This window comes from Octopus bimaculoides, chromosome Z (genome assembly GCF_046866305.1).
Source record: "Octopus bimaculoides isolate indiv1 chromosome Z, ASM4686630v1, whole genome shotgun sequence".
Taxonomy (NCBI): domain Eukaryota; kingdom Metazoa; phylum Mollusca; class Cephalopoda; order Octopoda; family Octopodidae; genus Octopus; species Octopus bimaculoides.
In genome coordinates this window covers 20,396,628-20,423,716 of record NC_142944.1, presented here as the reverse complement: position 1 = coordinate 20,423,716, position 27,089 = coordinate 20,396,628, and the positions used below count along the sequence as shown (strand labels likewise).

At 35.3% G+C, this 27,089-nt stretch overlaps 1 protein-coding gene across 1 annotated transcript; it reads left to right on the top strand.

Moving 5' to 3' along the window:
• Positions 1–4,855: 4,855 nt before the first annotated feature.
• Positions 4,856–10,480, top strand: LOC106873160 (gamma-aminobutyric acid receptor-associated protein). Its single transcript, XM_014920391.3, has 3 exons — positions 4,856–5,001; positions 9,512–9,709; positions 10,033–10,480. Exons 1-3 carry the CDS (start codon positions 4,912–4,914, stop codon positions 10,096–10,098), a joined length of 354 nt encoding a protein of 117 aa, XP_014775877.1. The 5' UTR covers positions 4,856–4,911; the 3' UTR covers positions 10,099–10,480.
• The last annotated feature ends 16,609 nt before the right edge of the window (positions 10,481–27,089 follow it).

Below are 27,089 nucleotides of genomic sequence, written 5' to 3'. Positions count from 1 at the left end.
CCGGCCCTGTTAAGAACACTCCTGATGCATTGGGTGATATGATATGCTTGAGAAGACCTGTTGAGTCAAGCAAAACTAATATCGTAGCTGTGACCAGTGCTCCCTGACTGGAACCCATGTTGGTGGCATGCAAAAAGCACCAACCAATCATGGCCAATGCCAGTACACCGTGACTGGCTCTTGTGTCGGTGGCACATAAAAAGCATCATCTGAACGTGATCGATGCCAGGCCTGCTTGACTGGTTCCCGTGCCAGTGGCACATAAAAACCACTCTTGGAGTGGTTGGTGTTAGGAAGGGCATCCAGCTGTAGAAACATTGCCAGATCAGATTGGAGCCTGGTGCAGCTGCTGGCTCTCCAGACCTCAGTCAAACTGTCCAGCCCATGCCAGCATGGAAAATGGATGTTAAACGATGATGATGATATCCATTCTTTTTTCCTGGTGAGAATGAATATTTTCTGATTTATGTTTTCTCCAGATTGGTAGGTGATGAGATGGTAGGCTGTTTTGTTGGAGTGAGTGTTGTAAATTATTAGATTGACTGCATCACAGAACTCCGGGAGTCTTATACCTTCTTGATTGTCATATCTATATAACCTACATAAACATCATAAGCCTCAGTGATATTTAACCAAGATGGACACTGACGTCATCAGCAATAATAATGAGGTTGCTGTCATTTATTGTTGAGGAAGGGACTCAAAGAGATAGTCCTTTTGGTTATTTGGTAATCTGAGTATGGGGCATATGAGGAGATAACTATTGCTGTTGAGATGCCTAAAGCTAGTCTCATCATAATTATCTCCCATAATATTTACAACCACTTTGCTACCCACTTTATTGTTACTCACCCAGAACAAATTGTATCACTGCTCCTTTATTGCGAAGAATTTGGCCAATGGTCCTTCCTATTTTGCCTCTTGTATATAGCACACATCTACATTTCTCCACTCTAACATCTTCACAATCTCACCAGACTTACTTTTTATCTTGCCTACAGAGATGATGGCAGCCCCTAGCTTTTTTAATTGGCAAGAAGCAAGAAGCAGTGAATTTCCAGAGGTTTGTTTGTCAGCTGATGTACCTGTAAGGTAAAAAAAGCTTGTGCCATGGCTTACCAAGAACTGGAAGGGTCACACACATTGTTATGTTTGTCATTTCATTCGATATCATTCATCCAATTTACAGTGCTTTACCTCATGTACTACAATAGTACTGTTCAACAAAACCCAATGGGCTGGAGGAACTGGTTTTGCTCTAGTGTTTCAGTTTTGGCATTGTTTCTATGATTAGATGCCTGTTCTAACATCAATTACTTTACAGTACTGGGTTTAATGTTTTTCATAACACCAGTACTACAGAGGCTTTCTTGCCATTGGAAAGTTTATATAATCAATTCATCAACTGCTATATAGATATAGATTGTGCTGGATGCATTTACCATGGCACCAGGATTGCCTTGTGACTTTCAAGGCCAAAAAGCATTCATGCCTGAAAAAGCAGCAGGTAAAATATGATGGAAAGAACATTTATTCTTGCAAGAAGGATGGTAGTAGAGATAGTAACAGATGAAACAGTGTTGGGTGGGGTGGGGTGGGATGGGGATAGGTAGATGGTGGTAATGATAGAGAAGAGAGAGGAAAAGGAAAGGGAAAGTGTAGTATTAAATATTAATATGAGAAAGAAGGGCAGAGAGTTAAATATGATGGGGATAAGGGTTTAGTAGGGGGTCAGTACTGTTCCATCTTATATACCATCTTCATTATTTTACATTTGCTTTCCAGGCTGGTTATGAGATGGACAGTTCATCAGGTTCCAAGCCAATTCTTACTGGAGTTTCAGCTCTCTTGAAACGGTTGTAGGAACACATCTTACTCAGATATCTCAGTTTCAGTATGGTTTCTACTGCTGAGTATCCTTCTCAACACCATCCTTTCCACAAAGTGAGCTGGCTTCATTTTTTATTGCACCAGCACCAGAAAGACTATTATGCCCTTGGCAAGACCAAAACAGTTCTTTCAATCTCACTACTTGATTTTACATTATTTACAATTGACGGATATTTGTCCTCATCTTGTTTGTTGTTAACACAACGTTTCAGCCTTCTTCAGGTGTCTTGGGGAAATTTCGAACCTGGGTTCTCATTCCTAAGGTATCTTTCGATGTTATTATTATTATTATTATTATTATTATTATTATTATTATTATTCAGGTCACTGCCTGGAATTGAACTTGGAATCTTGGGGTTAGTAGCCCACGCTCTTAACCACTATGCCATATGCCCGTATATAGAACTACTTGATTTATCAACTACTTTGCAGAATGTTAACTAGCTGCATTTTCATGGCACCAGCAATTGTGGGGTCACTTTGTAACTTATCACACCACATAGTTCTCTCACAACTGAGGGGGATAGTTGGTGAGAGATTGGTGATAGATAGATAGATAGATAGATAGATAAAGTCATAAATGACAGAGAAAGAGTTTGATGAAATTTTATTTAATAATAGGAAAATTCTAATATCACGGCAAATTGTTTCATAACTTAAAAGCATGTAAATAATTTAAATTATTATCAAATATAATAATATAAATTATTTAAATGCTTTTAAGTTATGAAACAATTTGTCGTGATATTAGAATTTTCTTATTGTTAAATAAAATTTCATCAAAGCATTTCTCTGTCATTTATGACTTTAATACACTCCTTATCATTTTCTTTTGTATCATACTATATATTCTATATATTTTGCAGAATAATACAGTAAGGAGTTTTGTTTATGAGTGCTACCGGATTACTTGAATCCATATATTGTGACTTAAATTTATGTGTGTGCAAGCGCGTGTATATGTATGTATATATATATATATATATATATATATATATATATATATATATATATATATATATATATATACGTGTAATTATATATGTTTGTATATGTATGTGTGTGTGTGTCTAGACGTAGGTGCAAGAACGTGTCTGTTACTCTCTCCTTGACATCGCATGATAGTTGTATGCAAATCTCACCATCACGCAAGTAGTGTCCTTCGTTTCAAGTCTTCTATGAATATTTGTCTGGCTCTCGGAAATATTACCTTACTCGGAAACAGGTGAGAGTTGTCAACAGGAAGGGCATCTGACCCTAGAAAATTTACCCTAACAAATCTCATCTGGGCCATGCGAGTATGCAAAAGCGGACGCTAAAACGATGATGATATATAGATAGATCTACATGGGTATATAATGTAAAGCATACGTATGTATGTGTGTGAGTAGGCACACGTTTAGCAACACACATCAATAACATATATATATATATATATATATATATATATATATATATGTTTACACACACACACTTATTATATAGCGTATATTGATATATCTAAATAAATGTATATATGTGTGGCAGTCCGTATGTGTACGTAAACACAGTCATTGAAACACATAATCTTTGTATGTATGCTATTACTAATCTGGGGATGAGCCAACGTTTACTTCCTAAGTCGACCTAGTAAAAATAACAATCAAAATTTATTAAATCACACAACAAACAATATTTATAAAAACAAAACGGAAAAAAAAACAATATAGATAATGGACAAAGTCCACCGTAAGAACAATAAAGATGGGATGGTCACTGCTGGAATGTCTGTGATCATACGTATCTGGATTGCTCAATTACAATTGACCTCGGGCTGAACAGCAACTAATCTGGTCAGCCAGTCTGTATGGTGTAATTATAATTACAAGATATAAATATTCATGACACTCATTGTCATATGACTTTGGGACTACTTTAGTTTTTCAGTTGTTGTTAGAAACATTCAATGACGTACTATTTCTTCTCGTCCTCTCCCTCGTTCTCATTCCCTCCCTTGTTCTCTCTTTACCTTAACTCTCTCTCTCTCTCTCTTTGTAAGTCTGTCTTTCTGTCTGCCTCCCTCTCTCTTACTATGTTGCATTTATCTTGCTTGAACTCATTGAAATAAAACACCCTCCCATCTATCTATCTATCTATCTATCTATCTATCCACATATGTATGTTCATACGTATGTAAATATTTATGAAATAAATAAACACACATATGCGTGCGAATATATTAAATATATAAAATGTGTGAGCTATTTGCATTATATAATTAAACTGCTGATATATACATATATATTTATATATATGTGTGTGTGTATGTGTGAGTGTGTCTGTGTGCGCGCGCGCGTAATGTATGTATAATTATATGTATGCGTGTGTGTATGTGTGAGTGTGTGTGCGCGTAAAATGTAAATAAAAACACGAAAGTAGATATTAATAATTAAACTAGATGAATATGGTCTAACATTGAAATTAAAAGAAACAAGCATAAACCCTAAAACAAATCGACAAGAACTACAAAAACAATAATATCAACATTCATAATACAGTGCTTTACCGAGACTATATTGCTCATAATTATTAACATACATTATATCATTATTTGATTTTGTTGTTATTATCATATATTATTTTATTATCATATTTTATTGCTATCGATATATACTATTATATATATTATATTATTATATTTATTGTAATTATTGTATTAAATTTTGTTTTTACCATGTAGTGTATTATTATTATTATTATTATTATTACTATTATGATTATTATTGTATTTTGTTAATGTTACTATATATTATGTATTTATTATTATATATCATATTCTTTTTATATTGTTGTTGATGCAGAAAAAGAAAAGCAAGGGGCGGTAGAGGCGGTGAAGGGGACAGAGTGCAGGCGTTCTTTGTTTTGGCGTATGAATACAATGTTTACAGCCTCTTGATAACAGGAGCGAATAGAGCGAAGAAGCTTCATTATTGGATAGCCATCTTGTTGATAGTCTGTCGTGTTTTCTAGTGAATGTCTTAAATGAAGTGGCAATATAAAGAAGAGCATCCGTTCGAGAAACGGCGAGCGGAGGGAGAAAAAATTAGGAAAAAATATCCCGATCGGGTTCCTGTAAGTAGAAATGAATATTTAATTTGTTTAAAGTTGTTGTTATTTTTTTTCCTCCTTTATTGTGCTTTAAACGTTGTTGTTAGTCGTCTCCCCCCTCCTTCGATGCTAACTGTATACGAAGAACTTTGTAATCAGACATTCATTTAAACCGTGGATATCTTGTATTATTAGGTTTTTTTCCTTACGTGTATAATGCCTAATTACATTATTTGACGTAATTAGTTAATTACTTAACGTGTTATATTATTTGATTTGTCCTTCCTGTCTCTTTTTTATAAAGTCATTGTATTATGAGTGTGACTTGGCTATTATTTTTAACAACTGGAGTGATCGCCTAGAGGCAGGCTTCCTGGTATCGTCAATGACTCTTAAATATTTTAAAGCATTTATATAATAACCAAGATGGAAGGAAGACAAAACGGCCTTCTAATTTATTTATAAATTAACTTTAATATATATAAATATATCTTCTTCCTCTCATGCTATTGTAATGGCTGGTTTTGTGGGAAAATACACTCAGGCAGGATTTCTACATTTTTTTTTTGTGTTAAAAATATTTTTTAAAAAAGCATTTTTCATTTTAAAATGTCCACTAATTGAAATATTATTAACACAACGACAGTAAAGCTAAGATTTGGGTTAGTTTGTCCAGTTTCAATGGATACACACACACACACATATGTATGTGTGTGTGTATCATTTGGCTGTAACGTTTAATTAATAATACAATTTTTTTTTGTGTGTGTGTATATATATATATATATATAAATCACTTATCTATGACATAATTAAATTAGAAGTATGCGTATGTGTGTAAATGCATGTATGTATATTTATACATATAGTTATATGTATAGGTATATAATCACATACCTGCATATTTAGTTTGGCAATTTATTTAATCAAAGCTTTCAGTCGACTCCAGCTTTGATTGGGGAAATGGGTAGAACGAAAACAGAAAAAATGGTGGCAGAGAGTCGAGAATGGACTGTAAGCTCTTCATTCAAATGTCCAGCTCTGATTTTACATCTTGTGTAAATTCTGTCTCCGGAATACTCAGCTACTTGTCTACCTATATCTACCTATGCTTATGCGACAAAGCCGAGTACTTAAAGATATTCACTTTGCTATCACGGGATTCCTGGTTCGGTCTCACTGTAGCATCTTGGGGAAATGTCATTTTATTTTATTTTTAATTTACCCTCAGGTCGACCCAAGACCTCGTATATGAAACTAAGTTGGTGAAAACTTGGTGGTAGTCAATCGGTTGAGCCAGGATTGGTGCGAGGTGTGTACGGAATACTCAGTTTACAACGAGCTGATGATTCATTTCATTGAATAAATGATATGATACTCGTCGTGGAAAATGACATTACATTGCTTTTTTGTTTCCATAATAAGCTAATATATTTTAAATCCGATATGGGGGAGTCAGTTCAGGTAGTTAAACCAAAAAGGTGTCGTCTCTACCTGTGTGTTACAGGGATCTGATAATCCTTTGGATAATTTTTATTGTTGCCTGGAAGATCGTATGAATTGAAAAACCTCTGAGTGATGACTGAGTGAATCGGCAGCTTTGTGTGTGTGTGTGTGAAAATACACACTCACAACAAACATATCTGTTGTTTTAAATCGTCTTTCATTTATTTTACTTTTCCTGATTAAGAATCTTTTGACAAATGAAATAATTTTGGAGGAGCTTTATGCTTCCAGTTATTCAAATTGTCTATCAATCAATTCCTACTACTGTTTAGACATCAATCTAATGCGTGATATACATATACATACATACATACATATATATTTATGTCTGTGTGTATACACACATGTGTGTGTACACACACACATATACATGAATATGTTAGTTCATTCTGTCATTACTCCGAGTTTTTAGCTTTTGTGCATTATATCTTCTAACATAGTTTATATTCTTTCATTCGATATAGATGATTCTCTCAAGTGGTTGGTATTAAAAATGGTGAAATTGATTTCATTTTTTCCAAAGGATACCACTAGACGCTATCATTGCGCGCGCTATTAGAAATTTTATGATGTGTCTGTAAACTCTCACATACTTAGAGATATTTTATGTACAAAAAAAATTATAAAATGGCATTAATTTGGGGAAGAGATGCTGCGTAATAATTTCTATCAGCAGGCAAACTTGTTTATTATATTATCTATCACTCGTGTCCTTTAAACAGAATGTAGAAAATAATAATAATAAATAAGGCCAAGGTTAAAGTGTTTTCGTCTGAAATTGTAATTAACATCTATTTGAAACTGCTTTGATTTTCCCCAGAAACAGATTTGATTTCTAAGTAGATTAAAATGTCTGCATTATATTACTTAGATTGCTAGTTTTCTTGTATATGAGTGTTTTTTTCTTTTTCTTTTAAATCTCTCCCACCCTCTCTCTCATCCGTCTGTCTCTTTCTTTCTCTCATATTGACAATCTGTCTATTGCAACTGTACTTAACTACGCACACACCTAAGTAAATGTCTGGTCTCTATAACTATCACCATTTGAACTCGTCAGTGTTAATAAATATGTTTATCATTGATTTTATATAACCATACCCTATTTTTTAAAAATATTAATCACGGTCTTCCTTGTTGAGCAAATAAATTACATGACAGGTTCCCCCCCCCCCTTTTTTTTCATTTTGTTAAAAAAGGAAATTATATACATTAATGTTTCTTTTATTTGTAGAACAAGTGTAAATTAATTTAATTTAAAATATAATTGAGTTGTGGTGTTTTACCTCAATATGTAACCACGTAAGAAAATTAGAGAAAGGAAAAAAAAGCGATGGACTTCTTTGTTCCTCGCAATTATGATTAATATAGCGTTTTTTCTTTTTTTTTAACCTATAGTGTTTTTTTTTTTATTTTAGCCAAGGTGGGTTTGGTACTGCTCAGTCTCTGACCATTTTATTTTATGGCCAGTTTTCTTTTAAATAATAAACACATCCTAGAATTACGACATAAGGAAGTGGCTTTTGTTTTGTTAACAATAACAACGTTAATTCTAAATTACTTGTTGGAATAATTCCCTTCAGTAAATTTGTCTTTAGATTTATTTATTTATTTTATTATTATTCTCATCCAATTCCTAGTTTATGACCGAATTTGAATTATTTACTTCGTTCATTCGACCCGAGTAGCCAAGATTTATGAATCTGTTTATTCTAAGATATGACGAAATACTCCCCCTCTCTCTCATTCACTCTCTCCCTCCTCACTCTCTTTTACCTCACACTTCTCGCCTCCTCCTCTTTCATGATTCTTCTGTCATTCTAGTTTTATAAAAATACATAATTCTAGATGTTTTTATTCTATCAGTGAAACTAAACCGTGCTATTTTATTGATTGCATTTTTGGAAGTGTGTCACCTCATAGGTTTTATTATTATTATTATTATACATCAATTTACGTGGCTCATTTACTGCTGCCAGTTTTTATAAGATTAATTTATTCATTATAAAATCTCATGGCATCAGTCTGTTGCTACTCCATTTAATAATTGTTGAATTATATTTGTATATATCTTGTTTCATTCGTTAGAGTGCGGTCATGCTTGGGCACTGTCGCGTAGAATTTAGTCGAACAAATCGACCCCAGTACTTACTATTTAAGCCTGGCATTTATTCTGTCAGTCCCTTTTGTCGAATTGCTGAATTACAAGGATGTAAACAAACCAGCACTTATCAAGCTATAGTGGGAGAGGGGTTTACTGGCAACCCCCCCACGTATATATATATATATATATATATATATATATATATATATATATATATATATATATATATTTATATATATGACGGGCTTGGTTCAATTTCGTGTGCCAAATCTACTCTAGGCTTTAACTCTGGGCTATAGACGACGCTTACCTAAGGTGCCATGTAGTGGGTCTGAACCTGAAACCACATGATTAGGAAGCAAGTATCTTATCAACACAGCCATGCCTCTCTGTGTGTGAATGAATGATAAGAACCTCTGACATACATACCAAACAATATCTGCTTCCTAGATAATTTATTTTCGGCAAACGATTGTTAAATTTCTTATCAAGTTTGTTTTCATGTCATTAAAGCTGATGACTGACAACCTTGCACATATTTTGGTTTTGTCAGATGGAAAGGAAAAATATATTTTTTCATCTGGAAGAATTAACTGATTATTTCCAGGAATCAGGAATTTAGCGCAACCTAATCAAAATATACATCTTAGTGATATTGCTAATGATAAAAAATTTTATGTAAATATTTTCGACTTCTCTAGCAATTATCTAATTTCATAGTGTAACATTGAAGGTAAGTGGAGTGGTAGAAAAGTCTTGATGTTCATATTTTTGGTTTAATCCTTCTACGTCGCGAGTTCAAATTATGCTTGATATAGTTGATATTGCCTCTCATCCGACATCGTTAAAATATTTAAGTCATCTACTGGAATCCATTTAAACTATATCCCCAATATTACAACATACATTTATTTATTTATTATTCAGGTGATTGTTGAAAAAGCACCGAAGGCCAGAGTGGGAGACCTTGACAAGAAGAAGTATCTGGTTCCTACAGATCTTACTGTTGGCCAGTTCTACTTCTTGATTCGCAAGAGGATCCATTTGCGACCTGAAGATGCTCTTTTTTTCTTTGTCAATAACGTAATTCCTCCAACCAGTGCTACGATGGGTTCTTTGTACCAAGTAAGCTGATTTCCTTTTTTTTTTTTTTTGTTTTTTTTCTCTTAATAAATTCCTCAAATAATTTTCTTTTTATAATTATATCTGTAAACGTTTTAGTGCCTGAAATGTGGGAGTGATAAGTTAAACACATTTCGATGTTTTCTAAATGGTTATAATTTTTTAAGGAAAAATTTGAATTCTTTTTAAGCCAATTTGGAATATTTCGTGAAATAAGACATTGCGTTATGAATGTATACATTTTGCGATTTAATTTAAGGTTTTGACTATTAATGTTTTTTTTTTCCTTTTCTTTTTAACATTTGCTTCTGTTTTAATTTTCACAGGAACACCATGAAGAAGATTTTTTCCTATATATTGCCTATAGCGATGAGAGTGTCTATGGACAGTAATTTGAAAACTTTTTTTTTAATATTCAATGTTGTTTCTTATTTATATTATCTACATTTTGTGAGTTGTTGGTTGCTTGAATCGCAGCTGATATGTAAATATAAAGCTACATGTGATAGTAACTCAACTATCACACTCAATCATTATCAGTGTAAGTGGAATCTGTTATGAATAAACTACAACTGACAACTCCATCATTGGTTGCTCCTTTTATCACTAACATTGCAGTTCTATGAAATAATGCTTGCTTTTTGCTTTATCATTAAGGAATTCTTCTTGCAAGAAATAGTTAAAAGCTTTTTATCTACTTTAAAACGGAAACAAACAAACACCCACTGAATGTTAGCTTGTTACTACATTGCAATAAATGGATATTAAGATGGTTTTGTCATGTGCTGAGTTTCTTTTCACCGTTTCTCTTATCATACTATTAAAAAAAAAAAAACGGAATGCAGTTTGAGCAAAGACAAATTGTTTTTAGCAATGTATTTGTTTCTATTTTATAAATATCTTACTTCATTATCGTCATCTTCAAAAAAAAAAGAAGAGGGGTTCTGTATTAGAACTGTTGAAATGAGATGTTTGGAACCACTGAGGAGGTTTTTTTATTCATTTTTTTCTTATGATAGGGCTTGTAGAGAAGCCTGGCCAAAATTTAACCCTTTAGCATATAAACCAATCATATCTGGCCCAAATAGTCTATCTACCTTTTTTATGTTTAGACTGACCAAATGTGGCCTCCCACATCTACTCTGCAATGTTGTTAAAATAAAGTTATCATCAATATCTCAAAGCTACAAGCTAATAATGTTATTAATTCAAAACAGTGCAAAATAAGCACTACATTTGGACCGGATAATCTGAATGCTAAAGGATTTAAGTAACAGCAGTCGTAATTAGAAAACCCTAACAACTTCAGTAAAGTGGTTTTACTCCACTTAGTAGGAACAGTGGAAATAATGGGTGCAGAAATACTAACAGATGTGTAAACTGATAAGTAGTAGCCAGACATTTGGTACACCTGCACCTGGATATACCATATTGGCGTGGTTAACAATATGTGCTACATCAAAGTGGCTTTGCAGTTAGTAATGTTATGTCTGTAAGATGGCAGTAGGAAGTTTAGAGAACTTTTATCTCTGTTGATAGCAGTTTTCTAGCAAAAGTATGATGCTATGCAGCAGCATGTTATTGGTATTCTGTAGAGAATTTAGTGTTTATTTTACATGACTATTGGTGAAACAACAGTTGTTAATGGTTTTAGTTTTCTGATGACCAATCACCTATTCTCCATATTTGTAATGGTGAGAGGGATCAGGTAGTATTTTTATCTCAAGTTGAACAAGTATTTATTGCAATAGAATTTCTATCCCAGAACACTTTTTCAATTTTGCTAGTTATACATCAACAAAACTATACATGCATACATATGTTTAGAAAGGGCTTCTTCAGTTTCCTTCTGCTAAATTTCACTCTGCTAAATTTCAGTAGAAAGCCCTTGTCCTAGCTGGCCTCCAGTAAGATCAAGTACAGGACCACATGGTTGCAGCATGAACTTAATCACACGACCATGTCTGCACTATATAACCGATACAAAACACAGCACTAGAAATATTGGTTATGTACTGGGCATTTAATGTGAACAGATGTTGCACTCTGGGTGGAAAATTTATTAAAGGAATTTTTTTTTTTTTTTTTATTGATGGAAGATGCTATCTCTAGAATTAGACTTAGTATACAAGTTTTAGAGTGGATTTCACAAATATCATGACATAGCAAGATATGGTAGTCTATATCTTGTCAAATTCCATGATAGAAAGCAGATGATGATCATAAGGTCCGCATACCTCTTAACCAAAAAAAAAAGCATCATGTCTATTTCTCAAACTGATTTCCTTTGTAAATATATTACAATGTATAAATGACATTCCTCCTTTCCCCACAACCTTTTGTTTTATACTTTTTACCATCATTCAAAAACTTAAGCGGTTTTTCTAACACAAAGTTTTTGTAGATGTGGGATGGCAAGTATTTTGTTTTATGTTGGGTGTCTTATTTTTTAAACTTCTGAATATAGAACTGTTACTAATTAATTTCATTAACAACAGCGTTTAACAATCTGTTACAGACAGCTTTGGAATTTATGAGCCAAAAATGAACAATCGGTGGAGATTAGATTTACATCATCAATTAGCTTTAAATGATGTAGTGTCTAATTTGGTGACCTAGCATTATTATTGCTAGTCATTATAATGGAGAGTACCAAAGATGATACCTTGGAAGTTTACAAATTCCACTACAGTTTGATTTTACTGTTTTAAACTGATATAAATAATATATTGTGTTGAATTTTTATTGTCAGTTTAATTGAACACTTACCAGTTTAACCTATGACAAATAATAAATACACTTCAGTGAATGTCATTAGTTATTAACATCCTGTCAGGATGTCTGCTTATCTTTCGATTTTCTGGTGTTAATAAAATATGTGCCAGTTATCATAGTAATGTGTTGTTAGTCTGTGAATTTCACTATGTCCTTGCTCTCAGGTCTGACTATCATCCAAAACAGATATCCAATATTTTCATATTTGACTGTGGCAAAGAACACACAGTAAAATTCTTAATGAAGCAGTTCACTTGCATAGAATATCTTAGAAAGGCATGGAAGCTGATATTTATTTCACCTGCAATTAGGTGACCTGTCAAAAAAAAATTATGACAGTGTTTTAAATTTTTTATGAAGTTAACTGGTGTTTTATAGGAAATTTAATATTTTCACTGTAAGGGATAATATATACATGTGTGTGTATTATCATTTAAAATACACCTTCATGCTGGCATGGGTTGGACGGTTTGACAGGACCTGGCCAGACAGAAGACTACTCTCAAGCTACTATCTCTTTTGGCAGGGTTTTTATGGCTGGATGCCCTTCCTAACACCAACCACTCTGCAGAGTATATATACAGAGTTGGCCAAAAGTCACCTGACAGTAAATCAAAACCATTTAATTCCAAGATTTATTTATGTTTAACAACTGAATGAATTTAATAAAAGCATCTAAATATGAAACATCATGAAAATTGTTCAAACTGAAGTCCTTCTTGAGCGACGCATTTTTCCATTCGAGACAATACAGAATTACAGAGAGTATTTATGGAATTTTTATTTACTGCTGGGCGACTTTTGGCCAACCTTGTGTATACACACACACACACACACACACACACTGAGATGCATAGGCATGGCTGTGTGGTAAGAAATTTGCTTCCTGGCCACATGGTTTTGGGTCTAGTCTCATTGTGTAGCACCTTGTTCAAGTTTCTTCTACTATTGCTTGCAACTGAGCAAATCTTGTGAGTGGGTTTGATTGACAGAAACCAAAAGAAACCCATCAAGTGATAGTTGGTCTTTGTTTCGAATCTTCCATGAAAACACGTCTGACCATTGAGTAAATATTACTTCACATGGAAACAGGAGAGGGTTGGCAACTGGAAGGACATCCAACTGTAGAAAATCTGTCTCAACAAATTCCAAGCATGGAAAAGTGGACATTAACGATGATATATCGTCATACATTGGCTCTAGCTCAGATTTTGAGGGAGAATGATGTAGTGTCAGTCAATCTTTCGATTGGACCAAGGAATCTGTTTCCAAAGGTTCTTCAAATTTCTGATAGTATCTGTTGGCCCCAGCTCCTGGTGGAAGTGAGATTGTCTTTGGTGACAAGACAGGATATCTGGAACTCAGAGCATGAAGTCCTCCCCCCTCCCAACTCAGTTCATAGTCTTTCAAGCTGCATGGTGATCCCACTTGTATTGATGGTGTGAAAAAAACCCAGTGTGATGCTGTAAAGTGGTTGGTGTTAAGAAGATTCATCCAGCTGTAGAAATTGTACCAAAGCATACACTGGAGCATGATATAATCCTCAGACCCACTGGGTCGTCTCAAACTATCTTAGCCATACCAGCGTGGAACGCAGGTATTAAATGATGATGGCAGAAAGCTAGAACTGATTCTGCAAGGCATCGCACCTGTTGCTCTAACAATTCTGCCCATCTACTCTTCTGGACTGGTACATTGTTTTATCCACATCACACACCCATGCATCCATCCTTCTTAAAAAGATAAAAGGCAAATCAACTTCAGCAGAATTTTGAATTCTGTGTATAGAACAACTACAAGATAATTTATCCAACACTAATGACTCGGTCAATTCTGCCTCACAAAGGTTATATATTCCTGTATATGTTTCATCATCCTCATCATCGTCGTTTAACGTCCGCTTTCCATGCTAGCATGGGTTGGACGATTTGACTGAGGACTGGTGAAACCAGATGGCTACACCAGGCTCCAATCTGATTTGGCAGAGTTTCTACAGCTGGATGCCCTTCCTAACGCCAACCACTCAGAGAGTGTAGAGGGTGCTTTTACGTGCCACAAGCACGAAGGCCAGTCAGGCAGTACTGGCAACGGCCACGCTCAAAATGGTGTTTTTTATGTGCCACCCGCACAAGAGCCAGTCCAGGGGTACTGGCAACAACCTAGCTCGAAAATCCTTACACATGCCGCGGGCACAAGTGCCATCACAATTTCACTTTCGCTTGCCCCAATAAGTCTTCGCAAGCTGAGTTTCATGTCTGATGTAGGAAACGATGTTGGCATGGGTGCCAGTCGTCGAATTTAACTTGATTTCGATTTCACTTGCCTCAACAGGTCTTCGCAAGTGGAGTTATGAAATAAAAGTTGACTCTAGCAATGTTTGAACTCAGAATGAAAGGGGTACAGAGTTATATACCTTAAAAGCATTTATTTTGTCCAGTACACTATCATTTCTATATATCCTTACACAACCTATTGTGGATAAAAATTTAGGGAACATTTATAGTATAACACTGATGTTTCTTCTCTCTATTTTACTGTGACTGTTATGGTTTTGCTTGTTTAAATTTGCTGTCTGCCATCTTTTGTCCTCGGCCCATCCAACCATTCTCTTGTATTCCTAGCTGAATCATCTTGATCTTACTCTAAACTTTTCCCTGCTAGTCTCTCCTTTTCAGAATTATTATCTGAAATATACTTGTATTTTCTTTTTTTTTTTTTTTTCTCTTTTTACCTACAAACTTTGATCTGAATTGTAGTTGCATCAGTCTCACTAGTCTGGTGGCAATGGCAACAGAGATTGGAAGGTGGAAAGCAACACTACTATTACTCCTAGTTTTCAAAAATTTCTGCATTACAAGTCTGTTTTTGCACTTTTGAATTGCAGATATATTTTAAAAAATTTGATTATTATAGCCGCAGGAGTGGCTGTGTGGTAAGCAGCTTGCTCACCCACCACATGGTTCCGGGTTCAGTCCTACTGCGTGGCACCTTGGGCAAGTGTCTTCTACTATAGCCTCAGGCCGACCAAAGCCTTGTGAGTGGATTTGGTAGATGGAGACTAAAAGAAGCATGTCATATATACAAATATGTGTTAGTGTGTCTGTGTTTGTTCCCCCACCCTCCACTATCGCTTGGCAACCGATGTTTGAGTGTTTACGTCCCCATAACTTAGTGGTTCAGCAAAAGTGACTGATAGAATAAATTCTAGGCTTACAAAGAATAAGTCCTGGGGTCAATTTGTTTGCTTAACAAACAGTGCTCCAGCATGACTGAAACAAGTAAGCAGTAAAAGATGACATCATCATCATCGTTTAACGTCCGCTTTCCATGCTAGCATGGGCTGGACGATTTGACTGAGGACTGGTGAAACCAGATGGTAACACCAGGCTCCAGTCTAATTTGGCAGAGTTTCTACAGCTGGATGTCCTTCCTAACGCCAACCACTCAGAGAGTGTAGTGGGTGCTTTTACGTGTCACCCGCACGAAAACGGCCACGCTCGTAATGGTGTCTTTTATGTGCCACCTGCACAAGCCAGTCCAGGGGCACTGGCAACGATCTCGCTTGAAAATCCTACGGGAGCCAGTCAGGCGGTACTGGTAACGGCCACGCTCAAAATGGTGCATCTCATGTGCCACCCGCACAAGAACCAGTCCAGGGGCACTGGCAACGATCTTACTTGGCTTGCCGGGTCTTCTCACGCACAGCACATTTCCAAAGGTCTCGGTCAGTAGTCATCGCCTCGGTGAGGCCCAATGTACGAAGGTCTTGCCTCACCACCTCAGCCCAGGTCTTCCTGGGCCTACCTCTTCCACGGGTTCCCTCAACTGTTAGGGTGTGGCACTTTTTCACGCAGCTATCCTCATCCATTCTCACCACTCTCTTGCACACCACAACTGATGCAAGAGAGACTATTGCGCTAATTTTTAGCCATCAAGTAGGATATTTTGAAAACAAATTGGCTGACACATCATCATTATCATCGTTTAATGTCTACCTTCCATACTGGCATGGGTGGGATGGTTTGACAAGAGCTGGCCAGGCAGTCCAGCACCAGACTTCTGTAACTGTTTTGGCAGGATTTTTACAGCTGGATGCCTTTTCTAATACCCACCACTCAACAATAGAACATTATTAGAAAAGTTTTATTGCAGCTAGTTTGGTACTGCCTTGTTTTAAGTTCAAATATTGTTGGAGATCAACTTAGCATTCGATCCTTCTCAAAACCTTGTCAATTGAAATTGAAGAAAAAGGAAAGAAACATCTCATATCTTAGAAAGTTGTTTACTTAAACTCTTAATATCGCATCCTACCCAAGATCACTTTGCCTCTATGGTAGAAACTTCATGTTTTAAAGCAAAGCAATCTAAGTTAAAACCTTCCATCAAAATTTCATGTTAATCTGTGTTCCAAACATGAGCTTGATAATTGCAAAATTATTTTTAAAATCAATTGAAACAAGGCCAGTGTATTTCAACAGAAGAATGGTAACAAAAGGGTTAAAGTGATCTAAATTATAACCTGTCAAAATTTCATGTCAATTTATGTTCCAAACACCAACTTAATGATGTCAAATTTTGGCACAAGGCCAGCAATTCCAGGGAAAGGGCTAAGTTCATTACTTTGAACCCCAGAGTTTAACTGGTACTTACTTTATTTACCTTGAAAGTTGACTTCAGCGAAATTTGAGAAAATACCAATTTAATAATAATGAAGTGGCAGAAATGATAGTGCTACAATTGGTCTAGCTTTGTTATGAGTTCAGTTTTATTCTGAAATCAATATATAAGTCTAGGTTGATTCAGCTGTCCTTGAAAAAAGATTTTAATCTTTTACAAATTAATTTCAGTAAAGGGATGTGCATCTTCATCATCATTAAATCTCCATTTTCCATGCTGAGATAGGTAGAATGGTTTGACAGGAACTGGAAAATCAGAATACTGCACCAGGTGGAAAGCAGTGCCACTTTTACTCATAGTTTTTCAAAAATATCTGCATTACAAAACTTTTATACTTTTAAATTTGTAGAGATATTTTAATATTTGACTATGTGTTCATTATAGTTAATTAGTTTCAAGAATGCGTACATGATATAAAATTTAATTTTTATCCATCTGTTTTGGCATGGTTTCTATGGTTGGATGTCCTTCCTAATGCCAACAATTTTACAGTGTACTGAGTGGTTTTACCATGGCACAAGCATCAGTGAGTCATCCAGTAATTTGCAGAAAAATACCCTCTCAATTGAGGAGTGTAGTATTGAGGGACAGAAACAGTATCTTGCATTAGAAGAGAAACATGGCCAGCTCAGGTGGAGGCAGAGGTGTATGCAGTGAAGTGGACCAGGGATTGGAGAGGGTGAGTTCAAGAGATTGCAGTAGGAGTATTGGAGTTAGAGGTGGGGAGATATAACGAGTGGGTACTGGTAGAGGGAAAGGGGATATTAAGAGGAAATGTCATGAAGGAATTTAACAGCGACATATTGTGTAGAGGTAGGTACATGAGGGAGAATGGAAGGGTTGTAAGGAAAAAAAGAAGAAAAAGTTATACTAAATCTCTATGTTCGTAAGCACTCAATATTCAAGATATTGTGCTGTTGGTAACCTTATTGACTCAGGAGTTTAAGAAATCAGAAATATGTTTTCTCTGGACTTTATTCAGTTCAATCTCATGTTCATCACATAGTCTTGCAGATGGTCTGAGTCAATGAGTATTGTGTTGGCCACGGATACTATCTTTTATTTTTTTACTTGTTTCAGTCATGCTGGAGCACTACCTTTGAGAATTTTTAGTCAATTGAAACCACCCTAGTACTTATACTTTTTTTTAAGCCCAATACTTATTCTATCAATCTCTTTGCTGAACTGCTAAGTTACAGGAATGTAAACACACCAACTCCAGTTGACAAGCATTGGTGGAGGACACACTCATATAATATATATATACATGTGATAGGCTTCTTTCAGTTTCCATTTACCAAATCCAATCACAAGACTTTTGTCAGATTGGCCAAAGCTATATTTGACAACACTTTCCCAGGATGTCATATAGTGGGACTGAACCCAAGATCATATGCTAATGGTTAGATACCAGCTGTTATTCTTTTCCACATGGAACCTAATATTCTGTAATCATCTTTAGGTTCATTAAATTGTAATATATGCTGATAGAGTATTGCTATTTCCAAACATCGAATTATTAAATTAACTGGCTGCAAGCAGTTCTCCTGTGATACTAGTCTTAAAACATTTCATATGGATACTTCAAAAAATCATTTTGGTAAATTTTTTCTCACTGTCAATGTCTTGATAATTATTGATTGCCCCTATGCTACTCCCTCCTCTACCATTCATAGTTGACTTCCATCTTCCTCTCTCAGAACTCTGTTTTGAATTTCCATACCAACAACCATATAGGTGACTTACATGTGCAGACACACTCTCTCCTAAATCACTTTGTCACTCTGTGGCTTTCTATTACATTTTCCTTTGTTACCCACTTAGATCTTTCCTCATTTTTACTCCTATTTGCTGATACTGGGACCATAACAGAATACATTTGCTACACTCTAAAGTGCCTCTGGTTGTAGAAACAAGCCAAAAATCGGACCTCAAGAGAGGTAGCCAACCTGAATAATAATTTAACTTGGGACAATGACTCATCCAATCCATGCCAGTGAGAAATTGATGGTAAAATTTACAAGAAATGTTGGATTCAATATTGTAGTTTCAAAAACAAACAAATAAATAAAGTATTCAGTAGGCATAAGTGTGGTTGTGTGATAAGAAGTTTGCTTCCAAGCCAGATTCAGTGCCCCTGCATGGCACCTTCTACTAAATACCTCAACCATTGAAGGCCTTGTGTGTGGATTTGGTAGACAGAAACTGAAAGAAGCATGTTGTGTGTGTGTATCTTTGTGTTTGTTCCCCTCCACTGTTTGACAACCGGTATTGATTTGATTATGCCCCTATAACTTACTGGTTCAGCATAAAAGACTGTAAGAGTAAAGTACCAGGCTGAAAGAAAATCATAAATAATAAACTGGGAGGTGCAGGAGTGGCTGTGTGGTAAGTTGCCTGCTCACCAACCACGTGGTTCCGGGTTCAGTCCCACTGCGTGGCACCTTGGGCAAGTGTCTTCTACTATAGTCTCAGGCCAACCAAAGCCTTGTGAGTAGATTTGGTAGACGGAAACTGAAAGAAGCCCGTCGTATATATGTGTATATATATATATATATATATATATATATATATATATATATATATGTATGTTTGTGTGTCTGTGCTTGTCCCTCCAACATCGCTTGACAACCGACGCTGGTGTGTTTACATCCCCGTGGCTTAGCAGTTCAGCAAAAAGAGACCGATATAATAAGTGCTAGGCTTACAAAGAATAAGTCTTGGAATCGATTTGATCGACTAAACTTGGTGCTCCAGCATAGCCGCATTCAAATGACTGAAACAATTAAAAGAATAATTCATTCGTTTGACTAAAACTTTTCGACTTATACAAATAAAAGGATAATGGAATGCATGATGACTAAGTAATTTGGTCAGCCAGGAGCCATAAAGTTCTAGATATGGCTATTTTATTCTTAATTCAGACAATCAATTGACCCATTTATTTTTAAAGATGATAGTGTGTTTTAAAGGAAAGGAGGAAGCTGTTTCTAGCAGTTCAAATGATTAACAACATAGGAGTTCTTGGTGCAATAATAGTTTCACCACCGCATACACATGCACACTGATAAGAAGAGGAAGACTATAGCACTTTCAGTACTTCTAAGATAGATACACTCAAATCAGATACCCAACCTGAAAGCTTGCAACAGAGTAACCCCCACTGGAAACATTTCAGGTCCAGATGATGAATTCAGTTTACCATCAAAGCACAGGAATAGTTCCTTCAAATGTGGCTGTTGGAAGGAGAGAGAGAGAATTATTGAGGTATCTCAAGGGGCAGTAATTACAGGACCAATAAGAGAAGCAATTGCCAATATAGAAGAAACAGGGTTTTTTGTTGTAGCTGTAAGGCCGGGGAGAGACTCTGATCATGGTCCATAGTCAGATTTAGGCGTTGAAATATATTGTGAAGTGGTTGGCATTTGGAAGGTCATCCAGCTGTAAAGACCATGCCAAAACTGACTTTGCTTGCGCTGGTGCTGCATAGAACACTCAGTCCAGTCTGTAGGATGATTGGTGTTAGCAAGGGCAACCAGCTGTAAAAAACCTGCCAAAACAGACACAGTAACCTGAGGTAGTCTTCTACCTGGACAGCTCCTGTCAAACTATCCAACCCATGCCAGCATAGAATACAGACATTAGATGATGATGATTTGGCTATAGATTTTAGAGGTAACCAGCTAGGAGATGGCATTTCATATTCTTCCATCTGCGACAAAGGCACCAAACTCATATGGATTGGTACACCATGGATGACAGCAGGTATGACATAATTTAACTTTTCCTGGTTTAGGCTCACTCAAAATATATAACTGAAGACTTCATGATCACAACAGGTTATAAGTGTCTTAAACAAGAAATCATTTGGGAGATCAAGGGAAGATGCACCACAGAGCAAGTGAACACCAGTGTATAACTGGTGTGTGTTTTATTAACTGGAGAGGAAGAATGGCACCATACTAGCCAGCTCCCTAATTTGCTTCAGCTCTGATAATGTCCAAATATTGTTTCCATATTTAATCATTAAGAAACCCCACTCCTGTTCTCTCCTTCAACCCTGGTAACTTTTGTTCAACTATAACAGTTAGAAAGTTTTCTTTTGGCATTTATTCCTATCACTAATGACACCTGCTAATGACCAATTTCATCATCTCTGAAATAACTCTTCCTAAATCCCTTCTTTATTTATTTTTTTACCATTTACTCTGAATTCCATACGAGTGTGTATAAGTCTCTCTCTTTCTCTCTGTCTGTCTGTCTCACTAAGTCAGATATAACTTGCAGATGCAGATCTATAATCAAAAACATTACACTTGTGACCATCTAACAATAGAGTTCAATTCAAAGGAGATCTGCCTGCTGTTTCTAGCAGTTAGTGAACATATAAAGTTTGGCTCAGTAGTGTTTTGAATACTTAACCCTTCATATATCAGTGGCACAACTGTAATGATGTGTAAACTACTTCTATACTTTTCACATTTAATGTACATCAGTGAAGTATCTCACTGAAGTGGAAAAAATCGAAAAATTGTCTCAACAGTTCACATTCATTTTTTTCTTCATCAGTCTTCTGGAAGCATAAGTTCATATCCCACTGCTGCCCTGTGTAATATTTTTGTAAGATGAATTGGTAGAAGCATTAGAATGCTAGGTAGAATACCACAGTCATTTTTTTGACAGCCTTAATTCAAATTCTACCAAGTGGGAAGAAACTCTCAAGAGAGCTGAATAACCAAAGGTCTTCAGAGAAGAATTACCACTCAGGCAAGTGTTCCTTCCCTTAACTTCTTACACTCTAAGAGGGCCAGATTGCATCCAGGTCACAACACCTGGGCATCCTCCTGCTGACATCTTCATCCAGTCTGCAATTGTATATACATAATATATATATGCATGCACACACAGATCCCTATTGACAGTCCTCATATTAAATGAAATGTTAGCATTATGGCATGCTTAGTTCTCTGTAGCTATTGAAATTGTTGAGTATATAAACAGATTGGCTGTTTGTTTCTCCGTAACTGGTTAAACAGATGTAGATGCCTCTGATGAGAATCCAATAAGATTGGAAAATCAATTAACACCGATAAACATAGTTTTTTCAGCCTATAGTGAAATAGCTAAATCACTCCCTGTTTATAAATCTACTATATAGGTTACATATATATGTAGCATTTTGGATTAATGGGTTAGGGTTAGTATGTTGATGTGTTGAGTAAAGTACTGGCATGATTTGGGCTACCTGGTGTCATCTGCAGTTGTGGTATATTTCACTAATTTATGTGGGTAAATAACATGACCACCTGAACTCTATTAGTGAGACACTTCATGTATGAATGTACCTGATATGACCCAGATTGCAAATTTGATGCAACACAATATGATGCACAGCATCCCACCCATAAGGGACAGTTGCAGGATGGGTCGAAACAACCATCATACAAAATAAAGACTAATACCAAATCCATCTTCTGTATCCTAAATCGATTATTATTATTATATATATATAAGTGAGTTTGGAGAGATATGTTATTCAGGTGGATACTGTATTAGCTCTCAGTTAAGCTCCAGTTAATGGCTAACCACACCGATCAATACCTAATGTCTGTGACAACTATTAGTGGTTAATCACTTCCTGAATATGCTGTATATAACTATAAAATAAATTTTGTGGATGTGTAAGTCTCCATACTCTTTATTATTAATATATTAATATATATATATATATATACACACACACATACATATTATGTGGTGTCTCTCCCAATCTGATGGTGGCCCTGGCTGTTAATTGAAAAGTATGGAGGTTTGGCTGTGTGTGACACTGGAGTAGAGTACTTTGAAACCGAATGCAGGAAGCTGCATGAAGAGAAAAGGAGACATCATAAACCACCTGCAGTGTTGCCCGGGCTCACTTTCAGTGCCCTTACTGCCACAAGATCTGCTGTTCTGATTTGCCTTATAGTTAATTAGGATATCTTCCAATAAACACAGTGTGCCACTGACTTAACTTTCTTCATCCATTAAAGTCCATTTTTCCATGTTAGCATTGGTGTAATGAAGAAGTATTTGAAGCAAGATTTTATTCCCTGATGCTATTCCTGTCACAAATCCTTGCATTTGTTTCTCAAGTAAGGAATGGCTTATTTCCACAAGTCTTCAAAACTATAGAGTGACTAATCACAATATCAACAAACACGGTAACCATATCACTGTTTCGCTCAAATGAAACCGTAGGATGTAGACAAGTGCGCACAGGTGCACATATACAACAGGCTTCCTACAGTTTTTGCCTACCAAATTCACCCATAAAACATTAACTGACCTGGAGCTATAATATGAGTTGCTTACCCAAGTGCCATGCAGTAGAGCTGAACTGAAAGCCATGTGGTTGTGAAGCGAACTTATTAATCACAGCTATGCTTGCCTCTATGTTTCACTATAATCAAATTTGTACACTTTTCACTCAAATTTTTAGTATGTTGGTGAAACACACAACATTGATATGTGAGTTAGTGGAATATACAATTACATATACAGTATATATGTTAAACATCTCTTACCTTTTATCTTTTGCTTGTTTTAGTCATTTGACTGTGGCCATGCTAGGGCACTACCTTAAAGGGTTTTTGTGAAACAGATCAACCCCCGGAGTTTATTTTTTAAGATTAGTACTTATTCTATCGGTCTCTTTTGCTGAATCTCTAAGTTATGGGGGCATAAGCACACCAACACCTGTTGGTCATGCAGTGGTGGGGGACAAACACAGATACAAAAACACACACACATAGATATATACATACATATATATATATATATATATGATGGGCTTCTTTCAGTTTCCATCTACCAAATCCACTCAAGGCTGTAGTAGAAGACACTAGCCCAAAGTGCCACACGGTGGGACTGAACCCGGAACCATGTGGTTCGGAAGTACACTTCTTACCACACAGCCACGGCTGCACCTATAATCTATTTCATACTATTATAATTGTTACGCTTTTATAAAACAATATTTCTGCTTTATTTATCCTTTTAACATTCAGATTATTCTATAAAATGTAAGGCTTATTTATTCACAATGTTCTGAATTAATCATGAATAATCTCAAAGCTTTGATGTTTCAATGACATGATTGTTAATTTTTTATAACAACATTGTAGGATAAGTGTGAGAGGCCAGAGCCAGCCAGTTTGAACATAGAACAAGCAAAATATTTGGGCCAGATATTGCTGGTTTAAATGTTAAAGAGTCATAAATGTTCAAAACACCACCATTTCACTACTCCTGTTTGTATTCCCTTTTTCCACTCTCCCTTAGTTTCAAACCTCCTATGAAAGATAACCATTGATGCTAGCCATATTATTTTCACACACAAATGTGAAGTTAGCTTGGATAATAGTTTAAAGTGCTGTGGAAATGATGCATTGCTGAACATGTATCATCATCATCATCATTTGTCATACATCTTCCATGCTAGTATGGGTTTGACAATACAAGAGGATTCGACGAATCAAATGACTACTTCAAACTATGATGTCTGCTTTGGCATGGTATCTACAACTGAATATACTGCAGTTAGAAATTACGTCCCTGGATCTTGAATTCAAAGTCCTGTTTAGTTTGATTCAACCTTACAGTAGCCTGTTATATATCTTTGGGTCAATGTTGAAGCCCTACTGATGTCAACTTTGCTTTTGGAGTTAGTATGGTCAGTACTTGATTTGTGTTCAGTATTATTATCCTTCAGTTTTGTTTACCAAAATGATAAGAATCAATATTAAATGCTGTCGGGAGTCAGTTTTACACTTTTATCCCTTTAGGGACAATTCAGTTGATCCATTGGGGATCAATTCAATGAGTGCCAGCTATATACTTGGAATCAATTCAATGTTCTGTACCTCTTTTTCTAAGACATACCTTGTTACAATGTTAGGAATCATTATTACGAAAGTAGTACAATGATGAACCATTTTACAAAATCTGTGGCATTTAGTTTGTGTTCTCACATTGACTTCACCTTTTCATCTTTCCAGGATCAATAAAAAGAAAATGTCAATTGGAGAACTGTGATTGGCTTTAATTAACTGGCTGGCCTTGTACTTCAGTTAAAATTTTTTTATTGATTTTCATTGATGAAAACTTCCACTTGTTTGCTATGGAATATATCTCTAGTTGCTATTGTCTAATCCTATTTCAGATTATGAACTAAGATGTTTCCAATCTACAAGGTTTTTTTTTTCCCAGAACCACATTATCTTATATGTTCTTTTCTAAGTCAACAGGATATGATTTGAGGGAGATTAGGTTACTATTCTAGCAAATCAAACATCCAAATGAGATTCTCCATAGTTGGCTTGAAGCAACAATAGCTATCAAGTTCCAGGTCACCTTTGATCAAACCAATCTATCTGCAGAGGTATCCTAGTTATGTAATTATCCTGTCTCTTTATATATTGTTCTGTGTAGCTTTCCTTCTTAAGATCAGAGTATGTAATTTCAGAGAAATCTAACTGCTATTTCTGAGACTCCCTTGTTATCTCAAATCAACTCTATTTTTAATAATTGGTTCTTATTTTTATTACTCCTGAGAGATAAAAGTCCATTGATTTACTCAACAATGTCACTGACACTAAAATCTCTGGCATTTTCACATGTGGTAAAACTAGAGGCAAGCAAACATCTGCTGATATGTTTACCAGTTTCATTGTTTACTTGTAGAAATGAGAAATGGCTTTAAAGAAAAAGATGGTAACGTGAGCTTTCTTGTTATTCTCTGTTACATTTGAATGGAAATCAATATTCGTTTATGTTTTTAACGTTTTAATTTATGACAAAGAAGATAACCCGAAGCTTTATATTCATTTATAAGTATATTAATGTCATAAAGGAAGAAAATTGATTTCAACTAAAAATTGAATTTGGCTTGGAAGATTTCATGTTGGATGACTTTGATGTTTTCCTACACTACTTGCTTATCTCCCTTTACAAATGTCACTTACTGCACTAAGCGCAACAGTAATAGTAACTTAATGTTGATTACGTCCCTTCCTTAACGATTCGCAAGTGGACACACAATCACACACACGTGCGTGTGTGTGTATATATATATATATATATATATATATATATATATATATATATATATATATATATATATAGGGTTGGCTAAAAGTCGCCCGACAGTATGTCAAAATTCCATAAATAGTTAATATTCAATTTTCTTTATTCATTTTTTTGAAAATGGTGTCGCTCAACAAGGACTTCAATGTGAACAATTTTCATGATGTTTCATATTGAGATGCTTTTATTAAATTCATTCACTTGTGAAACATAAATAAATCTTGAGAATTAAATGGTTTTGATTTACTTTCAGGTGACTTTTGCCCAACCATATATATGTATGTATGTATATGTTTATATATATATGTGTATATATATGTTCATAGAAAAACATGTAATCGTCACCAATATAGCAAGAGATTTCACCGCAAAAGGTCTAAATTAGACTCCTTAAGGATCGTTCTCCTTGGTTATATATCTAAAGTTTTAAATTTAAAAGAGAGTTTTGACGCTCATATCCATTATTATTGAAATTTATTCCTATGTCAACATTTCTGTATAAGGCTATATGTTTGACTTAAATTTGAGTCAAATATAGCCTTATACAGAAATGTTGACAGAGGAATAAATTTCAATAATAATGGATATGAGTGTCAAAACTCTCTTTTAAATTTAAAACTATGTGTATATATATATATATATATATATATATATATATATATATATGTATGTATATATATATATATATTATGATTGACCGTTGACTGAACACTATTCAATTTTTTTTCTCCGTGTTTTTCTCCTTGTCTCCGTATTCTTTCTGTTGAAGAGCGTAGCTCGAAACGTCAAAGACTTTCAGAATTCC

Coding starts and splice junctions, on each gene's coding strand:
- LOC106873160 (XM_014920391.3), top strand. CDS start 4,912: ATGAAGTGGCAATATAAAGAAGAGCATCCGTTCGAGAAACGGCGAGCG. Junction 5,002..9,511: donor AATATCCCGATCGGGTTCCT/GTAAGTAGAAAT, acceptor TTTATTATTCAG/GTGATTGTTGAAAAAGCACC. Junction 9,710..10,032: donor CGATGGGTTCTTTGTACCAA/GTAAGCTGATTT, acceptor TAATTTTCACAG/GAACACCATGAAGAAGATTT.